General features: G+C 47.6%; 1 protein-coding gene across 4 annotated transcripts in view; it reads left to right on the top strand.

Moving 5' to 3' along the window:
- Window positions 1–25,000, top strand: part of pnkd (PNKD metallo-beta-lactamase domain containing) — a 39,902-nt gene extending 14,902 nt beyond the window's left edge. For all 4 annotated transcript variants that reach the window (XM_078403258.1, XM_078403259.1, XM_078403257.1 and 1 more), the window contains exons 3-9: window positions 4,751–4,863; window positions 6,170–6,228; window positions 7,282–7,374; window positions 12,550–12,713; window positions 19,056–19,142; window positions 21,882–21,997; window positions 24,172–25,000. In XM_078403258.1, coding sequence (XP_078259384.1) covers window positions 4,751–4,863; window positions 6,170–6,228; window positions 7,282–7,374; window positions 12,550–12,713; window positions 19,056–19,142; window positions 21,882–21,997; window positions 24,172–24,345 — 806 coding nt within the window. In that variant the 3' untranslated portion in view covers window positions 24,346–25,000. The remainder of the gene's footprint in view (window positions 1–4,750; window positions 4,864–6,169; window positions 6,229–7,281; window positions 7,375–12,549; window positions 12,714–19,055; window positions 19,143–21,881; window positions 21,998–24,171) is intronic.
- Window positions 25,001–25,067: the final 67 nt, after the last annotated feature.

Raw genomic sequence — 25,067 nt, forward strand, 5'->3', positions numbered from 1 at the left:
GGTCGGAGAACTAGGATGGGGGGGGGGGGGGGGATTGAGAGGGAAAGCAAGAGTCACTTGAAGTTAGAGAAGTTTTCGTAAAAATTGTAAATTGTCCCTAGTGTGTAGGGTAGTGCTAATGCACAGGGATTGCTGGTCAGTGCACACTCGGTTGGCTGAAGGGCATGTTTCCACGCTGTATCTCCAAATTAAACTGTCTGACCAGTTGAGTTACTCCGGCATTTTGTGTATATTGCAGGAAATAAGCTCTAAATCTGTCAACATCAGATTCTGATTGGAATGGAAAGGCAAAAAAAAAAACATTACAGATGTTGAAACTATAAACGTTAAGGCCAGAATGTGTGTATTCCTCATCAGATTAAGCAATGTCTGCGGAACGAGAAATCCAGTTAATGATCCAGTTCTGGCTACAAGGTTCCTGAAACGTAATCTGTTGTTCTCTCCACAGATGTTAAGAATTTCCAGCACTTTCTGTTTTTATTATAGATGTATAAACAATTTTTCTAACGCTGAATCAAGTCTTTGGAATCTGAAGATTACGCCCTGCTCCAGAGCAAACCAACGCCCGTTGTTTAGACCAGCGCTGATAATGTTTCTTTTGTTTTGCTTTACAAAAGTGGGTTTACTAGATGTACTAAATGACAGCTACAACGCTATTCTCAGACCGTCAATCCATATATATATATATATATATATGGATTGACGGTCTGAGAATATATGTTAACTTTTTGCCATGATATTAACATATACACAGTAGTATAAGAAAATAACTGCAGATGCTGGTACAAATCGATTTATTCACAAAATGCTGGAGTAACTCAGCGGGTCAGGCAGCATCTCGGGGGAGAAGGAATGGGTGACGTTTCGGGTCGAGACCCTTCTTCAGACACTGAAGAAGGGTTTCGGGTCGAGACCCTTCTTCAGACACTTTCTGTTCGTGCCAACCCCGTGGGTCTGAAGAAGGGTCTCGACCCGAAACGTCACCCATTCCTTCTCTCCCGAGATGCTGCCTGACCTGCTGAGTTACTCCAGCATTTTGTGAATAAATTAATATATACACACATGTATATGTATGTGTGTATATATCATGGCAAAATGTTAACATTTTAATCTAAAATGCACTCGTAAGTTCATAAGACATACGAACAGAATTCGGCCATTCGGCCTATCAAATCTAGTCTGCCATTCGATTACAGCTGATCTATTTTTCCCTCAACCTCATTCTCCCGCCCTCTCTGAGTAACCTTAACTAATTAAAAAGTCTTTCAATCTCCGCTTTTAGAAAAACACCCAAGGACTTGGTCTCCACGGCTGTCTGTGCTCATGAACTCTACAGATTCACCACCCTCTAGCTAAAGAAATTCCTACTCATCTCCGTTCTAAAGGTCATCCTTTCCTTCTGAGGGCTGGTGCCGTCTGGAGTCGCTGTAGTGCCCAGCGGTCGGTCCCTGAGTTGCCCGTGGACACCGCATGCTCCCTCTCCAGGGATCGCCCGGGCTCGCAGGGTAACCCCGGAGAGGATTAGGCAGTCTGCTCGAACAGAGCTCTTGGCTGCCTGGGGCTGTGACCCATGAATGGCCAGCTTGATCAGGCACTACAACATAGAAACATAGAAAATAGGTGCAGGAGGAAACCTTTTGGCCCTTCGAGCCAGCACCGCCATTCATTGTGATCATGGCCGATCATCCATAATCAATAAACTGTAGTGTAAGAAAATAACTGCAGATGCTGGTACAAATCAAAGGTATTTATTCACAAAATGCTGGAGTAACTCAGCAGGTCAGGCAGCATCTCAGGAGAGAAGGAATGGGCGACGTTTCGGGTCGAGACGTCACCCATTCCTTCTCTCCTGAGATGTTGCCTGACCTACTGAGTTACTCCAGCATTTTGTGAATCAATAACCCGTGCCTGCCTTCTCCCCATATCCTTTGATTCCACTAGCCCCTCAAGCTCTATCTAACTCTTTTTTTTAATTCATCCAGTGAATTGGCCCCCACTGCCTTCTGTGGCAGGGAATTCCACAATTTCACAACTCTCTGGGTGAATTTTTTTTTTTTTCTCACCTCAGTTTTAAATGGCCTCCACTTTATTCTTAGACTGTGTGGCCCCTAGTTCTGGATTCCCCCAACATTGGGAACATTTTTCCTGCATCTAGCTTGTCCGGTCCTTTTAACACATTGACGGGAAGATCCCTCCCTCCGTCTTTGGAGTGTGGGAGGAAACCGAAGATCTCGGAGAAAATCCACGCAGGTCACGGGGAGAACGTACAAACTCTGTACAGACATCATCTAGTCGGGATGGAACCCGGGTCTCCAGCATTGCATTCGTTGTAAGGCAGTAACTGTACCGCTGCACTACCGTGACCGCCCGCGTGTCTGTTTCCACGCTATATCTCTAAAGTCTAAATTAGGTATTTTCTTGCCAATCGATGTAAGTGATAGGGAGCTGCTATCTCTTTGCCCTCCCCAGTTTACTCTGTTACTCTGTTATTGAATTGAATACATTTTATTAGCCAAGTATGTACACATACAAGGAATTTGCCTTGGAGCTTTGCTCGCAAGTAACAACACGACATACAGTAAACAATTAAGAATGAAACACAAAACATTAAAACATTAAGTTAGTATCACTCTTCAATGCAAATTTATATCCACAGTTGGTGCTTCATCAAAGATGGACCCAAAATGTTGGAGTAACTCGGCATTGCTGGATAGAAGGAATGGGTGATGTTTCGGGTCGGGACCCTTCTTCAGACTGAAGAAAGGTCTCAACCCGAAACGTCACCATTCCTTCTCTTCAGAGATGCTGCCTGTCCTGCTGAGGTACTCTAGCATTTTGTGTCTATCTTCGGTGTAAACCAGCATTTGTAGTTCTTTCCCACACATTGGTGCCTCATCCCCAGCTCGAGCCTTGTAACTCAATGCCGGTGAGAAAAGACAGTTTGTGAATGGGTATTTCTGCTTGCCGAGAACAGCCTGTGGTGTGTTGTGACAAGCAGGAAGACCCACGGGGTTGGCACGAACAGAAACAATTCAAGTTGGTTGTGGAATTCAACAAGCAAATGCAAATATTGGAAATCAATGTGTGGTACGTGCCTGACCAAGCTGGCCATTCATGGGTCATGGGCCCAGGCAGCCAAGAGACTGCCTCCCCCTCTCCGGAATTACCTGTGTGCCCGGGTGCCCCCTGGAGAGGGAGCATGCGGTGTCCACGGGCAAGTTGGGGAACGCTGGGAACTACAGGGGCTCGAGTGAGAACCAGAGGGCACAGCTTCAGAGGAAAAGGACGACCTTTAGTATTGCGTACAGTTTTGGTCTCCTAATCTGAGGAAAGACATTCTTGCCATAGAGGGAGTACAGAGAAGGTTCACCAGATTGATTCCTGGGATGGCAGGACTTTCATATGAAGAAAGACCGGATAGACTCGGCTTGTACTCGCTGGAATTTAGAAGATTGAGAGGGGATCTTATAGAAACTTACAAAATTCTTAAGGGGTTGGACAGGCTAGATGCAGGAAGATTGTTCCCGATGTTGGGGAAGTCCAGAACAAGGGATCACAGTTTAAGGATAAGGGGGAAGTCTGTTAGGACCGAGATGAGAAAGTTTTTTTTCACACAGAGTGGTGAATCTGTGGAATTCTCTGCCACAGAAGGTAGTTGAGGCCAGTTCATTGGCTATATTTAAGAGGGAGTTAGATGTAGCCCTTGGGCTAAAGGGATCAGGGGGTATGGAGAGAAGGCAGGTACAGGATACTGAGTTGGATGATCAGCCATGATCATATTGAATGGCGGTGCAGGCTCGAAGGGCCGAATGGCCTACTCCTGCACCTATTTTCTATGTTTCTATGACACTGTGCCGCCCCTAAGTGCAGTTCTGAATGCAGAGCTGCAGGAAATTCCCAACTGAGTCTCCTTGTAGCCCGTGGGCCTGTGCAGTGTTTTGTAAACACTGTTTAAGTTCTTAATTAGAGAGTGCCCTGGGACCTGGGGAGAAGATGCTGATTCAGTGCAAGTCCTTCTATAAGCACTGCTCCATGCTGGCTGCTGCTCGTGCAAGGAAGGTGGGGAGTGAGGGCAATAATCAGGCCTAGCTTTCCCCTGTGCAACCAGCTTGCTTTTAGCTGCAGTTCAGGAGCACTGTCCTTTTGACTTCAGAGATATAGCATGGAAGCAGGCCCTTTGGCTGACCGAGTCTGCACTGACCAGCGATTTAGCCGGGCTAGCATTGTCCTACACAATAGGAACAATTTACAATTTTGGGCTTGTATACACTGGAATTTAGGATGAGTGGGGATCTTATTGAAACGTATAAGATTATTAAGGGATTGGACACGTTAGAGGCAGGGAACATGTTCCCAATGTTGGGGGAGTCCAGAATCGGGGGCCACAGTTTAAGAATAAGGGGCAGGCCATTGAGAACGGAGATGAGGAAAAACTTTTTTAGTCAGAGAGTTGTGAATCTGTGGAATTCTCTGCCTCAGAAGGCAGTGGAAGCCAATTCTCTGGATGTTTTCAAGAGAGAGCTAGATAGAGCTCTTAAAGATAGCGGAGTCAGGGGGTATGGGGAGAAGGCACTGATTGAGAATGATCAGCCATGATCACATTGAATGGCAGTGCTGGCTCGAAGGGCCGAATGGCCTGCTCTTGCACCTATTGTCTATAAAGTGGTTCACTGTACCTCTGTATACGTGACAATAATAAACCTTAGCTTTCTGCCCCTGTGTCCCCATCCCTTCACTTTTTAACTTGCAGGTTTGAAAATCCTTCCAGTCCCGATTCTGTCTGACAATTACAGCTACCTGATCGTGGATGTGGCCTCTAACCTTGCGGTCGCCATTGACCCTGCAGATCCAGACATTATCCAGGTAAGCAACTGTGCGTCTGTCTGTGTGTTTAGTGTAGAGACACAGCGTGGAAACAGGCCCTTCAGCCCACCAGTCCAGTCTGAAGAAGGGTCTCGACCCAAAACGTCACCCATTCCTTCTCTCCAGAGATGCTGCCCGTCCCGCTGAGTTATTCCAGCTTTTTGTGTCTATCTTCAATTTAAATCCGCATCTGCAGTTCCTCCTGACACCAGTCCATACCAACCGTCAGTTTAGTTTATTGTCACGTGTACCGAGGTACAGTGCAAAGCTTTTGTTGCGTGATTGATAATGATCAGCCATGATCACATTGAATGGCAGTGCTGGCTCGAAGGGCCGAAGGGCGTACTCCTGCACCTATCGTCTATTGTCTGTCCAGTCAGTGAAAAGACAATACATGATTACAATCGAGCCATTTACATCCAGATGCATGATAAAGGGAGTAACGTGATAGTACAAGGAAAATTCCGATTAAAGATAGTCCGAGGGCTTCCAATGAGCTAGGATGGTTCAGTTGCATTCACACTAGTTCTACGCACGAGGGGAAATTTACCGAAACCAATTAACCTACAAACCCGCACGTTTTGGGGGGTGTGGGCAGAAACCTACGCGGTCATAGGAAGAACTTGCAAACTTCACACAGGCAGCACCGCAGGTCGGGATTGAACCTGGGTCTCTAGCGCTATGAGCTTCTCCTTGGATTGTCACCTAGTCATGGTGGAGAAGCTTGTGAGGTCCTGAGAGCGATGCCGTCTGGGGCTACGCTCCTGGTAGAGTCACCCATGGCGGTAAGGTCGAGGGGGAGGGAGGTCCCTGACAAAGAGCGATCCAACCAAGACCTCAACGGTGGAACAGGAGGAGGGGGGATGATGACTGACGTTAGTGGGAGCGTCACAACGGCTGGGAAGGTGGATGGATGAAGGCTGCAGCAGGAAAGGGTCCCCGGTCGTCTTGGACTCCACTCCACTGGATCCTGACCCAGATCTGTCAAGGACCGTGCGGTTTTATGTCTGTGCACCAGTCTCCCCACGTTAAACAAAGTCACGCACAGGCGTCCGACCCTATGGAGACGACAGTCATCCTCGTTTCGAGTGACTGCCGGTGATGATGAGCGCTGTGAGGCAGTGGCTCCATCAGCTGTGTGGATCTAAAAGGGCTGGTCCCTCAATGCAGGTGATCTACAATGCCTTTGGCAGGCAGAGTGCAAGTGTCTGGCGAAACGATCGACTTGTCTCCGTGCGTGTCCTTTTCCGTATTAAACAGCATCTGTAGTTCCTTTTGTATGTTATTCTTCCTACATGTTTTTCAGGCATGTCTTGAGGAAGAGGGTGTAACTTTGGAAGCAATTCTCACTACGCACAAGCACTGGTGAGTTGTGAGCTGCCTGCGGTTCTTTCAGCTTTTTATTTTGTCTGTCTCTTTCTCTGCACTCTCTCATTCTCCTCTCTTTCTTTCTCTTAGTCACAGATCGATACCGTGTGGAAACAGGCCCTTCGGCCCAACTCGCCCACACCGGCCAACAATGTCCCAGCTACCCTAGTGTCCCACCTGCCTGCGCTTGGTCCATATCCCTCCAAACCTGTCCTATCCATGTACTGTTATACTGCTATACTGTTATACTGTACCTGTCCAACTGTTTCTTAAACGATGGGATAGTCCCAGCCTCAACTACCTCCTCTGGCAGCTTGTTCCATACACCCACCACCCTCTGTGGAAAAAGTTACCCCTCGGATTCCTATTAAATCTTTTCCCCTTCACCTTAAACCCACTGTATGACCTCTGGTCCTCGATTCCCCTACTCTGGGTAAAAGACTCTTGTCCATCAGTCTGAAGAAGGGTCTCGGCCCAAAACATCACCCATTCCTTCTCTCCTGAGATGCTGCCCGACCTGCTGAGTTACTCCAGCATTTTGTGAAATAAATACTGTCCATCTACCCGATCTATTCCTCTCATGATTTTGTACACCTCTATAAGATCACCCCTCATCCTCCTGCGCTCCAAGGAATAGAGACCCAGCCTGCTCAACCTCTCCCTGTAGCTCACACCCTCTAGTCCTGGCAACATCCTCGTAAATCTTTTCTGAACCCTTTCAAGCTTGTCAATATCTTGCCTATAACATGGTGCCCAGAACTGAACACAATATTCTAAATGCGATCTTATACAACTGCAACTTCTATACTCAATACTGAGTGATGAAGGCCAAAGTGCCAAAAGCCTTTTTGACCACCTTATCTACCTGCTACCTCTTCTCTCTCTCTCTCTCTCTCTCTCTCTCTCTCTCTCTCTCTCCCTACTCTCTCTTTCTCTTTCACCTTTTTCTGTTGGATAAAGTGAATCCAATAGTCCTATTTTGTGAACATCATGAGGAATATTCTTATTTTTCTCTTTTTCTAATCCTTTTTTCCTTTAATACTTTTGTAGGGATCATAGTGGTGGAAACAAGGTACTGAAGAAAATCCACAAAACTTGCAGAATTTATGGTTCCTCCAGAGATAATATTCCTGCCCTCACAGAGTGAGTATGGGAGATGGGAACTCCTGTGGGATGGAAGGGGGAAGTTAGCTTACTGCATCGCCATTGAGCGGGTTCTGTTCAGCTCTGCACTAAGCTACACCGATCAGCCCAAACATTATCACCTGATAAGCCAAAACATTATGCCCACCTGCCTAATATGCTGTTGGTCCTCCGTGTGCAGCCCCATACACAGCAGGGTGCGATGCACTGTGTATTGTGACACATTCCTCCCGTGACCACCATTAACATTTTCTGTGACTTGTGCCACAGTCGACCTTCTGTCAGTTCGGACCAGACGGGATAGCCTTCGTTGCCCTCGCGCATCGATGAGCCTTGTCGCCGGTTTGTCCCTCCTCGGACCACTGTCGGTCGGTACTCACCACTGCTGACCGGGAGCACCCCACAAGCCTTGCCGTTTCAGAGATGCTCTGACACAGTCACCTGGCCATAACAACATGGCCCTTGTCAAAGTCTGTCTGTCAGTGGTCATAATGTTTTGGCTGATCGGTGTATAAGCGCCATATACCCGGACCATTTCAGAGTCACGTTTGTAATTCACACATCTTTGGGCGTTGCAAGAAGATATGGGCTTCACCACTAGTGGCACCTCCAACCAGTAGGGTCAGCATGGTGACGCAGCGGTAGAGTTGCTGCCTCACAGCGCCAGAGTCCTGGGTTCGATCCTGACCACGGGTGCTGTCTGTACGGAGTTTGTACGTTCTCCCCGTGACCTGCGTGTGTTTTCTTTGCGAGCTCCGTTTTCCTCCCACACTCCAGTCATACGGGTTTGTAGGTTAATTGGCTTGGTATAAAGGTAAATTGTCCCTAGTGTGTGTAGGCTAGTGTGTATGTGCGGGGATCGCGGGTGTTGGCATGGGCTCGGTGGGCCGAAGGAAGGGCCTGTGTATCTCCAAACTAGCCCCATAGCAGAAGCGCCCACGTCGCAGGGCTGGAACTGGAAGTGTCCCGAGCTGATTCTGGAACCACCATCTGTTTTACAAGTGATGGCTCCCACTGATTGTCGCCACAAGCTTGATGTAACATTTGAAACATGGATGATGGACTCGAAAGAAAGAAGAACATCTCCACACTAAACTAAACTAGCCACAGTGTCTCTCTTCCTTCCCACACCCGCCCGGCCTTGCTGCCACGGCTGAGATGAGCACAGGGAAGCAAGGTGCATCTGGCTTTAATTACATTCCTCTGAGCCACAGTCTGCACTGAGCAGCTAGTAAAAGCTAGTGCCCTGAGAGAGCGTCAGTCACTGTGCAGCCGAGATGCTCTTGGCTTAGCGAGCCCCAACTAAGGCCCGCAGACAGTGGGAGCTTTCTGTCTGCCTCAGAAGGCAGTGGAGGCCAATTCTCTGAATGCAATTCAAGAGAGAGCTAGATAGAGCTCTTAAGGATAGCGGAGTCAGGGGGTATGGAGAGAAGGCAGGAACGGGGTACTGATTGAGAATGATCAGCCATGATCACATTGAATGGCGGTGCTGGCTCGGAGGGCCGAATGGCCTCCTCCTGCATCTATTGTCTATTACTGCTAACCAGCGACAGCTGGGCAGTAACGTCCTCTTTCGCAATCGGAAGCCAGCAGTTGCTGCCTTCGTCTGCAAGTTCTCAGAACACTTGAATTTGGTTGCAGAAATCTGCGGATTGCAGACCTTGGTTGTGGGCGGCACAGTGGCGTAGTGGTAGAGCCAGAGACTCGGTGGGCCGACGGGCCTGTTTCCATGCTTTATCACTAAACTTAACTAAACAAAACTAAGCCTCGTCATACTTTTGCTTATTGTCAATGCAAAAAGAAACAAAAATCAATTTGGAAGGCCCTGGTTCTGGAAAATGGATCATTTCAAACATTAAGGACCTTTTCCCCGGGATGGAAATGTTGAAGTCTAGAGGGCACAACTTTCAAGTGGGAGTGACAAACATAGAAACATAGAAAATAGGTGCAGGAGGAGGCCATTTGACCCTTCGAGCCAGCACCGCCATTCATTGTGATCATGGCTGATCATCCACAATCAGTAACCCATGCCTGCCTTCTCCCCATACCCCTTTTTCAATAGACAATAGGTGCAGGAGTAGCCCATTCGGCCCTTTGAGCCAGCACAACCATTCAGTGTGATCATGGCTGATCATTCTCAATCAGTACCCCGTTCCTGCCTTCTCCCCATACCCCCTGACTCCGCTATCCTTAAGAGCTCTATCTAGCTCTCTCTTGAATGCATTCAGAGAATTGGCCTCCACTGCCTTCTGAGGCAGAGAATTCCACAGATTCACAACTCTCTGGGTGAAAAAGTTTTTTCTCCCCTCAGTTTTAAATGGCCTCCCCTTTATTCTTAGACGGTGTGGCCCCTGGTTCTGGACTCCCCCAACATTGGGAACAATTTTCCTGCATCTAGTGTGTCCAGTCCTTTTATAATTTTATAAGTCTCTATAAGATCCCCTCTCATCCTTCTAAACTCCAGTGAATACAAGCCCAGTCTTTCCAATCTTTCCTCGTATGACAGTCCCGCCATCCCGGGAATTAACCTGGTGAACCTACGCTGCACTGCCTCAATTGCAAAGACGTCCTTCCTCAAATTAGGACAAAGTTTAAAGGAGATCCTGAGGCTGCCGGGGGTGGTGGTGGTGGCAGATACAATAGTGGTGTTTAAGAGTCTAAAATACGGAGGGATATGAAGCACCTGAGGTCAGGATTGAACCCATGCCTCTTGTGCTGTGAGGCAGCAGCTCTACCAGCTTGTAGATTGTCACAGCTCTCCCCAGATCAGTTCAACATGAGGAGAAACAAGGATGTAATGCCGAGGATCCATAAGGCGCTTGGTCAGACTGCATTTGGAGTAGTGTGAGTGCTTTTGGGGCCCCATATCTGAAGAAGGATGTGCCGGCTCTGGAGAGGATCCAGAGGAGGTTTACGAGAACGATCCCAGGAATGAGTGGGTTATGATGAGCATTTGACAGCACTGGGCCTGTACTCGCTGGAGTTTAGAAGGATGAGGGGGGACCTCATTGAAACTTACCGAATAGTGAGCGGCCTGGATAGAGTGGATGTGGAGAGGATGTTTCCACTGGTGGGAGAGTCTAGGACCAGAGGGCACAGCCGCAGAATTAAAGGACGTTCCTTTAGGAAGGAGATGAGGAGGAATTTCTTTCGTCAGGATGGTGAATCTGTGGAATCCATTGCCACAGACAGCTGGGGAGACCAAAGTCAATGGATAGTTTTAATGCGCACATTGACAGATTCTTGATTAATAAGAGTGTCAGGGGTTATAGGGTTGAGAGGGAAATATAGATCAGCCACGATTGAATGGCGGAGTAGATGATGGACTGATTCTGCTCCTATCACATGAATTTATTGCCACTGAACATTGTCTGAAGAAGGTTCTCAACCTGAAATGTCACCCATTCCTTCTCTCCAGAGCTGCTGTTTGTCTCGCTGAATTACTCCAGCATTTTGTGTCTTCGGTGTAAACCAGCATCTGTAGTCCTTCCTACACAAACTTATTGAAACAATGACATTCTTTCTTGCAGCAACAACACCACAACAGGTTTGTAAATATAGCACTCCATACCTAATATAATAAACAAAGAAAAAGATGTTCAATTAATTTTTTGAAAACTATAGTGCAAGAAAACACAAAGGGCGACACGGTGACGCAGCGGTAGAGCTATTGCCTTACAGCGTCGGAGACCTGAGTTTGATCCTGAGAATTCCACAGATTCACAACTCTGACTGAAAAAGTTTTTCCTCGTCTCAGTTCTGCACTCCCTCAACATTGGGAACTTGTTTCCTGCCTCTAACGTGTCCAACCCCTTAATAATCTTGTATGTTTCGATAAAATCTCCTCTCATCCTTCTAAAACGGTGATATAGAGAGATGTAGAACAAACAAATGCAAAAAAATATGCAAAAAAGTAAAGATGATAAATGAAACAGGCCATTGGTAGCTGTGGACTAGTTGAAAACAAGTTACAGACAATGAGACGCAACAAGATGACTTTGAGGCTGGTATGACTTGGGGAGGGATGGACAGAGACGGGATGCAAGGGTTACTTGTTAGAGAAATCAATGTTTGTACCACGGGGCTGTAAGCTGCCCAAGCGAAATGCGAGATGCTGTTCCTCCAATTTGCGTCTGGCCTCACTCTGACAATGGAGGAGGCCCAGGACTGAAAGGTCAGTGGGAATGGGAAGGAGAATTAGTGTTTAGCAACTGGGAGATCGGGCGGACTGAGCAAAGGTCATAAGTGATAGGAGTAGAATTAGGCCATTCGGCTCATCATTCCATCATGGCTGATCAATCTCTCCTCATTCTCCTGCCTTCACCCCATACCTTCTGACACCCGAACTAATCAAGAATCTATCACTGCCTTAAAAAAAATATCTATTGACTTGGCCTCCACAGCCTTCTGTAGCAAAGAATGTCACAGGTTCCGAAGGTGTTCAATCTCCATTTGGTCTCGACGATGAATAAGAATTATACCCATTTAATAATAATAACTTTTATATAGCACTTTTAATGCAGCCCAAAGTGCTTTCCACAAAAACAAACTTGTCTAAACAAAGATACAATTTAAAACAGCAAGGACATAGGCTTACAAAGCACAGATTGATATAAAATGTAAAATTGGGAGTGTAAAATAATAAACAATACAATATCTTTTATTGTCATTGTACAAGTACAAAGATTTTTGAGATACAATGAGATAAAAGAACAAAGGAAGTAAAATCAGTTAAAAGCTTGAGTAAAAAGAAATGTTTTTAACTGCCGTTTAAAAATCTCAACTGAGTGGGCGTCTCTCACAGCCCTGGGTCGGGTATTCCACAGCTTGGGGGCATCGTTGAAAAAGGCTGACACCCCACGTTTCTTATTACAGCGGCATTCTCTGCCTCAGAAGGCAGTGGAGGCCAATTCTCTGAATGCATTCAAGAGAGAGCTTGATAGAGCTCTTAAGGATAGCGGAGTCAGGGGGTATGGGGAGAAGGCAGGAACGGCGTACTGATTGAGAATGATCAGCCATGATCACATTGAATGGTGGTGCTGGCTAGAAGGGCCGAATGGCCTACTCCTGCACCTATTGTCTATTGAGGCTAACAGGCCAGGCGGGAAGTTTCCCCTGACCGGAGAGTATATGGCCGTGGTTCGAGTGGTTGAATAATGGTGGTTTTCTCCTCAGCCCCATTCTGGACAAGGAGACGATTGTAGTGGGCAATCTGCGGTTCCAGGCTCTCTTCACGCCCGGCCACACGGTGGGTCACATGATCTACGTCCTGGACGGGGAGCCGCACAACAGTCCAGCCTGCCTCTTCTCCGGAGATCTGGTCTTCCTCTCCGGCTGTGGTGAGTGCCGCAGTGCCACGATGTCAGTAAACAGACCCTACGGCCCAACTTGCCCACACCGGCCAACATGTCCCAGCCACCCGAGTCCCACCTGACCTCCAAACTTGACAATAGGCAATAGGTGCAGGAGGAGGCCATTCGGCCCTTCAAGCCAGCACCTCCATTCAATGTGATCATGGCTGATCATTCTCAATCAGTACCCCGTTCCTGCCTTCTCAACTCTCTGACTGAAAAAGTTTTTCCTCATCTCCGTTCTAAATGGCCTACCCCTTATTCTTAAACTGTGGCTCCTAGTTCTGGACTCCCCCAACATTGGGAACATGCTTCCTGCCTCGAACGTGTCCAACCCCTTAATAATCTTATACGTTTCGATAAGATCCCCTCTCATCCTTCTAAATTCCAGTGTATACAAGCCTAGTCGCTCCAGTCTTTCAACATATGACAGTCCCGCCATTCCAGGAATTAACCTAATGAACCTACGCTGCACGCCCTCAATAGCAAGAATATCCTTCCTCAAATTTGGAGACCAAAAGTGCACACAGTACTCCAGGTGCGGTCTCACTAGGGCCCTGTACAATCCATGTAGCTGTCTAACGGTTTCTTAAACAATAGACAATAGGTGCAGGAGTAGGCCATTCAGCCCGTCGAGCCAGCACCGCCATTCAATGCGATCATGACTGCTCACTCTCAATCAGTATCCCGTTCCTGCCTTCTTCCCATACCCCCTCACTCCGCTATCCTTAAGAGCTCTATCCAGCTCTCTCTTGAAAGCATCCAACGAACTGGCCTCCACTGCCTTCTGAGGCAGAGAATTCCACACCTTCACCACTCTCTGACTGAAAAAGTTCTTCCTCATCTCCGTTCTAAATGGCCTACCCCTTATTCTTAAACTGTGGCCCCTTGTTTTGGACTCCCCCAACATTGGGAACATGTTTCCTGCCTCTAATGTGTCCAATCCCCTAATTATCTTATATGTTTCAATAAGATCCCCCCTCATCCTTCTAAATTCCAGTGTATACAAGCCCAATCGCTCCAGCCTTTCAACATACGACAGTCCTGCCAATCCGGGAATTAACCTAGTGAACCTACGCTGCACACCCTCCATAGCAAGAATATCCTTCCTCAAATTTGGAGACCAAAACTGCACACAGTACTCCAGGTGCGGTCTCACCAGGGCCCGGTACAACTGTAGAAGGACCTCTTTGCTCCTATACTCAACTCCTCTTGTTACGAAGGCCAACATTCCATTGGCTTTCTTCACTGCCTGCTGTACCTGCATGCTTCCTTTCATTTACTGATGCACTAGGACACCCAGATCTCGTTGAACTCCCCCTCCTCCTAACTTGACACCATTCAGATAATAATCTGCCTTTCTATTCTTACTTCCAAAGTGAATAACCTCACACTTATCTACATTAAACTGCATCTGCCATGTATCCGCCCACTCACACAACCTGTCCAAGTCACCCTGCAGCCTTATTGCATCTTCCTCACAATTCACACTACCCCCCAGCTTAGTATCATCTGCAAATTTGCTAATGGTACTTTTAATCCCTTCGTCTAAGTCATTAATGTATATCGTAAATAGCTGGGGTCCCAGCACCGAACCTTGCGGTACCCCACTGGTCACTGCCTGCCATTCCGAAAGGGCCCCATTTATCCCCACTCTTTGCTTTCTGTCTGTCAACCAATTTTCTATCCATGTCAGTACCCTACCCCCAATACCATGTGCCATGATCCTGAATCTATAGAACATTGAAAAATGACCTCCAATGCTTCCACTATTTCTAGAGCCACCTCCTTAAGTACCCTGGGATGCAGACCATCAGGCCCTGGGGATTTATCAGCCTTCAGTCCCATCAGTCTACCCAAAACCATTTCCTGCCTAATGTGGATTTCCTTCAGTTCCTCCATCACCCTAGGTTCTCCGGCCCCTAGAACATTTGGGAGATTGTGTGTATCTTCCTCAGTGAAGACAGATCCAAAGTAATGGTTTAACTCGTCTGCCATTTCTTTGTTCCCCATAATAAATTCCCCTGCTTCTGTCTTCAAGGGACCCACATTTGCCTTGACTATTTTTTTCCTCTTCACGTACCTAAAAAAACTTTTGCTATCCTCCTTTATATTATTGGCTAGTTTACCCTCGTACCTCATCTTTTCTCCCCGTATTGCCTTTTTAGTTAACTTTTGTTGCTCTTTAAAAGAGTCCCAATCCTCTGTCTTCCCACTCTTCTTTGCTATGTTATACTTCCTCTCCTTAATTTTTATGCTGTCCTTGACTTCCCTTGTCAGCCACAGGTGTCTCTTACTCCCCTTAGAGTCTTTCCACCTCTTTGGAATAAATTGATCCTGCAACCTCTGCATTATTCCCAGGAATACCTGCCATTGCTGTTCTACCGTCTTCCCTGCTAGGGCCTCCTTCCAGTCAATTTTGGCCAGCTCCTGCCTCATGCCTCTGTAATCCCCTTTGCTATACTATAATACTGACACTTCCGATTTTCCCTTCTGCCTTTCCATTTGCAGAGTAAAACTTATCATGTTGTGATCACTGCCTCCTAATGGCTCTTTTACCTCTAGTCCCCTTATCAGATCAGGATCATTACACAACACTAAATCCAGAATTGCCTTCTCCCTGGTAGGCTTAGAAGCTGTTCTAAGAATCCATCTCGAAGGCACTCTACAAACTCTCTTTCCTGGGGTCCATTTCCAACCTGATTTTCCAGTCTACCTGCATGTTGAAATCTCCCATAACCACCGTAGCATTACATTTTTGACACGCCAATTTTATCTCCTGATTCAACTTGCACCCTATGTCGAGGCTACTGTTTGGGGGCCTATAGATAACTCCCATTAGGGTCTTTTTACCCTTACAATTTCTCATTTCTATCCATACTGATTCAACATCTCCTGATTCTATGTCACCCCTTGCAAGGGAATGAATATCATTCCTTACCATCAGAGCAACCCCACCCCCTCTGCCCACCTGTCTGTCTTTTCTATACGTTGTGTACCCCTGAATATTCAGTTCCCAGCCCTGGTCCTCTTGTAGCCATGTCTCAGTGATCCCTACAACATCATACTTGCCCATGACTAACTGAGCCTCAAGCTCATCCACTTTATTTTTTATACTACGCGCATTTAAGTACAACTCTTTAACTTCTGTATTTACCTCCCCTCTCACATCGGTCACAATTGGCCCTGCCCTTAATTTCTTTTCCCCTCTAGAACTTCTGTTCCCATTCTTCCGAGAGTCTTTTGCAATATCTCCTGTATTCCCTTTTTTTTTACCTCATCTTCATATTCACAATTTGTTAACCCCTCCCCCCCCACTACTTAGTTTAAAGCCACAGGTGTCACACTAGCAAACGTGCCTGCCAGAATGTTTGTCCCCCTGCTGATAAGATGTAACCCGTCCCTTTTGTACAAGTCACCCCTAGCCCAGAAGAGATCCCAGTGGTCCAGAAATCTAAATCCCTGCTCTCTGCACCAGCCCCTCAGCCATAAATTCATACCCTCTATCTTCTCTGTTCCTGGCCTCACCAGCACGAGGTACTGGTAGCAGTCCAGAGATAACCACCTTCGACGTCCTACTTCTCAGTGTTTTTCCCAACTCTCTAAACTCCCGCTGTAGCACCTCCTTCCTCTTCCGCCCGACGTCATTCGTGCCCACATGCACAACGACTTCAGGTTGATCGCCTTCCCTCACTAGGATTTTCTGAAGCCGGTCCGTGATGTGTTGAACCCTGGCACCAGGGAGGCAACAGACCATCCTCAAGTCCCTCCTGCTGCCACAGAATCTTCTGTCCGCCCCTCGGACGATGGAGTCACCGACCACTACGGCTCTTCCTGACTTCGATCTCCCCTGTCGAGTATCCTTGCCAACAGGTCCGCCACTCGGACTGGAAACGTCTTCTGCCCCGACAGTTCCCAAGAGGGTATACCTATTTGCAATAGGCACAGCCACTGGGGTCTCCTGTAGTCCACGTCCACGTCCACTCCCCCCTGAAACAGTCTCCCCCCTGAAACAGTCTCCCACCTTCGCTCGACCTGGACCCTTGGCGTGACAGCCTCACAATAAGTCCTGTCGAGGAAACTCTCCCATTCCCGGATGGCCCTGAGGTCATCCAACTGCCTCTCCAACTTCACCACACGTCCCTTCAGGAGCTGCACCTGGACACAGTTCTTGCAGGTGTAGCTCCCAGAAGCTCCAGCGACGCCCCTGTCTTCCCACATCCTGCAGGAAACACACTGCACCAACTTTTCCGCCATTACCTTGTGTCTGGCTTAAAACAATTGTAACCTCCTCGCCGAAGACTCGCAGCCAAAGACTTGCACTTTTCTCACAGGGCACTTCCCTCACTGGGCTGCACCCTTTTGCAAGTCTTGCTTATATCACCAATTAAATTGCCTGATTGTCCAATTTACCAGACTTCTCACTTAAATGATCAACCAATCCACGAATTCTCTTCTGACTGACTTATTACACTGTAATTCCCACTCACTTACAGCCAATGGTGGTCCTCTCTCCAACTTCCCGACCTTTACAGACTGATTAACAGTGCCCTATTGGCGCTCTTTTTAAACTGCCGTTTCTACCACTATTAACAGGTACTTACTTTCAGCCAATGGTCGTCCTCTCTCCAACTTCCCGACCTTTACAGACTGGGATAGTCCCAGCCTCAACTACTTCCTCTGGCAGCTCGTTCCATACACCCACCACCCTTTGTGTCGGAAACGTTACCCCTCAGATTCCTGTTAAATCTTTTACCCTTCACCCTGAGCCTATGTCGTCTGGTCCTCGATTTCTCCCACTCTGGGCAAGAGATTCTGTGCATCTACCCCCATTTATTCCCCCGTGATTTCATACACTCTCCTCTCTGACGCTTTCAGACCGGCCATAATGGTTGTTTGCCTGGGAATTCCGTTCACAACCACTGCTGCACAGTGGCGCAGCAGTCGAGCCGCTGCCTCATAGCGCCAGAGACCTCGGTTCGATCCTGACCTCTGGTGCGATTTGTGAGTTTGTGTGATTTCCCTGTGACCGCATGGGTTTCCACTGAAGGAGGCTCTTGACCCGACACGTCATCCATTCCTTCTCCCCAGAGATGCTGCCTGTCTCGCTGAGATACTCCAGCATTTTGTGTCTATAAAGAGACATATTTGGACAGGTACATGGATAGACATTTATAGAAAAGACATTTATAGAAAAGAAATGGGCCAAACGCAGGCAGGCGGGATAGGCATGTGGGTGATGGTGGGACAAATTGGTTGGCATGGCAAGGTGGACCGAAGGGCCTGTTCCCAGGCTGAATGACGTAAAAGCACAAAGACTCTGTGGGTCAGGCTGGTTAGTCATTGTGTGTAGGAAAGAGCTGCCGGTGCTGGTTTAAACCAAAGATAAGACAACTGGAGTAACTCAGCGGGACAGGCAGCATCGCTGGAGGGAAGGAATGGGTGACGTTTCGGGTCGAGACCCTTCAGACTAGTTAGGGAAAAGGGGAAACGAGAGATCTAGACGAAGATGTAGAGAGAAAAAGAACAATGAATGAAAGATGTGTAAAGAAGTAACGATGATAAAGGAAACAGGCCATTGTTAGCTGTCTGCTGGGCGAAGCTGGTGCAGCTTGGGTGGGGGGATGGAGAGAGAGGGAATGCTGGGGTTACTTGAAGTTAGAGAAATCAATGTTCATACCACTAGGATGTAAGCTGCCCAAGCGAAATATGAGGTGCTGTTCCTCCAATTTGCGCTGGGCCTCACTCTGATAATGGAGGAGGCCCAGGACAGAAAGGTCAGTGTGGGAATGGGAAGGAGAATTAAAGTTTTTTAGCAAATGGGAGATCAGGTAGGTCCAGGCAGACTGATGGTTCAGTAAAACGATCGCCCAGTCTGCTGACTGCATGGCACGTAACACTGTAACTCAGTGCATGCGACATCTGGCAGTCGACTCCGGACTGTCAAAGCAGCCACAGCCAGACATAAACACAGCTTTTTTCCGCAAGTAGTAGCTCTACTCAATAACCAAAAGTCTGTTGTCTCTTTTTGCTCTGGTTTATTTCACTTGCATGTTTAAACCGTAATGTTGCATTCTTAATGTTTTAATTGTTTAATGCTTTATTCTTAATTGTTTACTGTATGTTTGCGTTGTTACTTGCGTGCGGAGCACCAAGGCACATTCTTTGCATGTGCACATACTTGGCCAATAAACCTATTCATTCATTCATTCAATAAACTGGTGTGAAGAGAGAGAGCGCATGGATCTCCCGCGGAGACATGCCCATGTGTCAGTATGTGCGCCTTGTTCACCACCGCCACTAGCCTCTTGGTTGTGTATCCCCTCGCAGGTCGGATCTTCGAAGGCAGCTCCTCGCTGATGCTGTCTTCGCTGGATGTCGTGGGCACCCTGGGGGACGAGACGCTACTGTGGCCAGGTAAACGGGGCGAGCGTGAGGGTCTGTACGGTCATCGTCCCGCATCCCCTCCCCACCTTCTCCAAGAGGTTGAGCAGTCTAGGACTCTAGTTTAGAGATACAGGATGGAAACAGGCCCCTTCGGCCCACCGGGTCCGCACCGACCAGTGATCCCCGCACATTAACACTATCCTACACACGATTTTTACATTTACCAAGTCAACTAACCTACAAACCTGTACGTCTTTGGAGTGTGGGAGGAACCGAAGATCTCGGAGAAAACCCACACAGATCATGGGGAGAACGTACAAACTCCGTACAGACAGCGCCCGTAGTACACCGATGCTGCGTTCGCTGTAAGGCAGCAACTCTACCGCTGCGCCACCGTGACCGCCCATCAACTCCTTGGAGCGCAGGAGGATGTGGGGCGATTTTTCCTGGGGTGGAAATGTCGAAGTATTTAAAGATACAGCGCGGGAACAGGCCCTTCGGCCCACCGAGTCCGTGCCGCCCAGTGATCCCCGCACATTAACACTATCTTGCATACACTAGGAACAATTTTTACATTTTACCCAGTCAATTAACCTACATACATGTACATCTTTGGAGTGTGGGAGGAAACCGAAGATCTCGGAGATAACCCACACAGGTCACGGGGAGAACGTACAAACTCCATACAGACGGCGCCCGTGGTCAGGATCGAACCTGAGTCGCAGGTGCTGTATTCGCTGTAAGGCAGCAACTCTACCGCTGTGCCACCGTACAGAGGTGTTCAAATCTTACAGAGATGTTCAATATCATGAAAGGGAAGAGATCGGGTAGGTTCTCTTGCACAGAGTTGGGGAATAGAGAACCAGAGGACATACATAATGTCCCTCCATAATGTTTGGGACAAAGACCCATTTATTTATTTGCCTCTGTACTCCACAATTTGAGATTTGTGATAGAAAAAATCACATGTGGTTAAAGTGCACATTGTCAGATTTTAAAGGCCCTTTTTATACATTTTGGTTTCACCATGTAGAAATTACAGCAGTGTTTATACATAGGCCCCCCACCCCCCCCCCCCCCCCCCCATTTCAGGGCATCATAATGTTTGGGACACAGCAATGTCATGCAAATGAAAGTAGTCATGTTTAGTATTTTGTTGCATATCCTTTGCATGCAATGACTGCTTGAAGTCTGTGATTCATGGACATCACCAGTTGCTGGGTGTCTTCTCTGGTGATGCTCTGCCAGGCCTGTATTGCAGCCATCTTTAACTTATGCTTGTTTTGGGGGCCAGTCCCCTTCAGTTTTCTCTTCAGCATATAAAAGGCATGCTGAATTGGGTTCAGATCAGGTGATTGGCTTGGCCACTCGAGAATTGACCATTTTTTTAGTTTTGAAAAACTCCTTTGTTGCTTTAGTAGTAGACTTTACAGGAGAGGGTATTTGTTTTTAGGAGAGGTTGAACAAGATTGGATTGTTTTCTCTGGAGCGTCGGACGATGATAGATCGGCCGTGATAGAATGGTGGAGCAGCCGCAATGAGCCGAATGGCCGTATTCTGGTCATAGAAACATAAAAAATATGTGCAAGAGGAGGCAATTTGGCCCTTCAAGCCAGCACCGCCATTCATTGTGATCATGGCTGATCATCCACAATCAGTAACCCGTGCCTGCCTTCTCCCCATATCCTTTGATCCCGCTAGCACCTTGAGCTCTATCTAACTCTCTTTTAAATTTATACAATGAATTGGCCTCCACTGACTTCTGTGGCAGAGAACTCCACAAATTCAGAACTCTTTAGGTAGAAAAAAAAATTCTCACCTCTGTTTTAAATGGCCTCCCCTTTATTCTTTGACAAGTGGCAATTGGTGCTTCAATAGAAAATAGGTGCAGGAGTAGGCCATTCAGCCCTTCGAGCCAGCACCGCCATTCAATGCGATCATGGCTGATCACTCTCAATCAGTACCCCGTTCCTGCCTTCTCCCCATACCCCCTCACTCCAAGTACCGTAGTTGACGTTTGGCTGCAAATGTTGCCAATTCCGTAGAACTACCCAGGGTGGACGAGGAGGATGTAAAGCAGCTCCCACCCCATTCTTAGACTGTGTGGCCCCTGGTTTTGGACTCCCCCAACATTGGGAACATTTTTCATGCATCTAGCTTGTCCAGTCCTTTTATAATTTTATACGTCTCTATAAGATCCCCTCTCATCCTTCGAAACTCCAGTGAATACAAGCCCAGTCTTTCTCCAGTCTTTCCTCACACGACAGTCCCGCCATCCCGGGACCTGGTGAACCTACGCTGCACTGCCTCAATAGCAAGGACGTCCTTCCTCAAATTAGGAATTATTTTGGAATTTTAGATTTTTTTTTAGATTTAGAGATATAGCGCGGAAACAGGCCCTTCGGCCCACCGAGTCCCTGCCGCCCAGCGATCCCCGCACACTAACACTATCTTACACACACTAGAGACAATTTTTACATTTACCCAGTCAATTAACCTACATACCTGTACGTCTTTGGAGTGTGGGAGGAAACCGAAGATCTCGGAGAAAACCCACGCAGGTCACGGGGAGAACGTACAAACTCCGTACAGACGGTGCCCGTAGTCAGGATCAAACCTGAGTCTCCGGCGCTGCATTCGCTGTAAGGCGGCAACTCTACCGCTGCGCCACCGTGCCGCCCAGAATTATTCTGGTCCGATGTTCTTTTTAATGTAATTTGAAGTTGACGGGTGCTTTAACCGCATGTGTGTATGTGATCTGACCTCCAGGACACGAGTATGCGCAGGATAATCTGATGTTTGCAGCTTCTGTTGAACCAAACAACTCTGCTATCTTCACAAAGCTGGAATGGGTTCTGCAGCAGAGGCATCTGAACCACTGCACTGTGAGTTCAAATCTACATGTGGGGTTGTCTTTCTGTAATAAAGATGGCATACGGTCTGCGTGCCTTCATGGTTCAGGGCGTGGAGAACGAGTCTAGAAATCTGAAGGAGGGTCTCATATCATATCATATCATATATATACAGCCGGAAACAGGCCTTTTCGGCCCTCCAAGTCCGTGCCGCCCAGCGATCCCCGTACATTAACACTATCCTACACCCACTAGGGACAATTTTTACATTTACATTTACCCAGCCAATTAACCTACATACCTGTACGTCTTTGGACCCCAAAACATCACCCATTCCTTTTCTCCCGAGATGCTGCCTGACCCGCTGAGTTACTCCTGCATTTTGTCTACCTTCGATTTAATCACAATCACAATGTCAATAAGTACGTCTTGCAACATGCAAGGAATGTCATTTGCCGTACAGTCAAAACAATAAAAAGCAACAGGACACACAAAATACATTTTAGCATGAACATCCACCACAGTGACTCCTCCACATTCCTCACTGATGGAAGGCAGAAAAAAGTTCAATCTCTCCCGTCTTTGTTCTCCAGCGGTCGGGGGCCTCGAACCTTCCATTGACAGGACGATCTTGATTTAAACCAGCGTTCCCACAGAAATCATGATGCAGCTTCAGTGTTAATGTGCGGGGATCGCTGGTCGGCGTGGACCCGGTGGGCCTGTTTCCACGCTGTATCTCTAAATCTAAAAAAAATAAATCTAAAATGCTGGAGTAACTCAGCAGGTCAGGCAGCATCTCGGGAGAGAAGGAATGGGTGACGTTTCGGCTCGAGACCCTTCTTCAGACTTCACTGTTGTGTTCAGTTTAGTGGATAATGCTCTAGAAAAGATGGTGTCAAGCTGGGAAGGGTGCAGAGAAGATTTATGAGGATGTTGCCCGGACTCCAGGGCCTGATCTATTTGAGTCCAAGGAACTGGGCAGTGAGTGGGGAAACTGGTCCACTCTACACCACGAAGAAGGGTCTCGACCCGAAACGTCGCCCATCCCTTCTCTCCCGAGATGCTGCCTGACCCGCTGAGTTACTCCAGCATTTTAGATTTTTTTTTTTTAGATTTAGAGATACAGCGCGGAAACAGGCCCACCGGGTCGGGTCCACGCTGACCAGCGATCCCCGCACATTAACACTATCCTACACACACTAGGGACAATTTTTACATTTACCCAGTCAATTAACCTACAAACCTGTACGTCTTTGGAGTCTACCTTCGATTTTGTGTCTACCTTCGATTTAAACCAGCAAATGTGGATAAATGTGAGGTTATCCACTTTGGCGGCAAGAACAGGAAAGCAGAGTATTACCTGAATGGTGACCGATTGGGAGAAGGGGAGATGCAACGGGACCTGGGTGTCATGGTGCACCAGTCATTGAAAGCAAGCATGCAGGTGCAGCAGGCAGTGAAGAAAGCGAATGGTATGTTGGCATTCATAGCAAGAGGATTTGAGTTTAGGAGCAGGGAGGTTCTGCTGCAGTTGTACAGGGCCTTGGTGAGACCGCACCTGGAGTATTGTGTGCAGTTTTGGTCTCCTAACCTGAGGAAAGACGTTCTTGCCTTAGAGGGAGTACAGAGAAGGTTCACCAGATTGATCCCTGGGATGGCGGGACTTGCATATGAGGAAAGACTGGATAGACTGGGCTTGTACTCGCTGGAATTTAGAAGACTGAGGGGGGATCTTATAGAAACATATAAAATTCTTAAGGGGTTGGAGAGGCTAGATGCGGGAAGATTGTTCCCGATGTTGGGGGAGTCCAGAACTAGGGGTCACAGCTTAAGGATAAGGGGGAAGTCTTTTAGGACCGAGATGAGAAAACATTTCTTCACACAGAGAGTGGTGAGTCTGTGGAATTCTCTGCCACAGAAGGTAGTTGAGGCCAGTTCATTGGCTATATTTAAGAGGGAGTTAGATGTGGCCCTTTTTGCTAAAGGGATCAGGGGGTATGGAGAGAAGGCAGGTACAGGCTACTGAGCTGAATGATCAGCCATGATCATATTGAATGGCGGTGCAGGCTCGAAGGGCCGAATGGCCTACTCTTGCACCTATTTTCTATGTTTCTATCCTACCCATCGGTCGTGGGCGTAATCTTCCCGCTGCCGACTTCAGCCTCCCGCTCTAAGCCTGTCATCTCTCTCTCTCTCGTTTGTTCCAGTCCCCCTCGACGATCGGTGAGGAGAAGGAGTACAACCCGTTCCTGCGGACCCATTCCAGTATCCTGCACGAAGCTCTCGGGGTGGAGCGGGAACCCAGCGAAGACTTGACGCTCTTCAGGTCCCGCGTTCTGCAAGAGGTCCGAAAGCGTAAAGAAATTTTCAATTGTAGATAGCGTTCCAAACCGTCCTCGGGAAACGGGGCCCTTCTCTGTCTTCCCTCCACCTCCCCTGCCCTCGTTATCCCCCACCCCCATACACTTGCCCTCCCTCCCTCCCTCTGTATTGGAGACGTTCGTAAGGCCATTCGGCCCATCAAGTCTGCTCCGCCATTCAATCGTGGCTGATCTATCTCTCCCTCCTGACCCCCATTCTCCTGCCTTCTCTCCATAACCCCTGACACCCCGTACTAATCCAGAGACGTAATTAGTTTTGCAACACGCAACCAATGGAGGGGAAACGTGAGGGAAGAACATTCTGGAAATTTTGCACGGAAACTTGGAAACATTCTATCTTCACAATTTTGGCACTGGCATTTGCTTGAACGGGAAACTTTTGTAGCTGTGTATTTTCCCCTTGGTGGAAATATTCTAACAGATCTTAGTACTGTGTTTACTGAAAAATGTGTGTTTGGAAACAAAGTGCACCTGAACAAATATGTTCAGATATCAGGGGTTGCTACTCGATGTCTTTTTCTCGAAACCTTGTGGGGCTTGTGTATAAGATGCTCTCCCTTTATTTATAGATGATGAGAAACAAACATACCTGCGTGAAGTCACGAGGAATATATTGTAAATGAAGCTTTTACCACTAAAAGTTCAAATGCAAGAAGTGTACCAATGTTCATTGAGTTGTCTTTTCCTTTAAAGAAGATTAATATTAACACTAGCACGCAACA

This window comes from Rhinoraja longicauda, chromosome 8 (genome assembly GCF_053455715.1).
Source record: "Rhinoraja longicauda isolate Sanriku21f chromosome 8, sRhiLon1.1, whole genome shotgun sequence".
NCBI classification, from domain to species: Eukaryota; Metazoa; Chordata; class Chondrichthyes; order Rajiformes; family Arhynchobatidae; genus Rhinoraja; species Rhinoraja longicauda.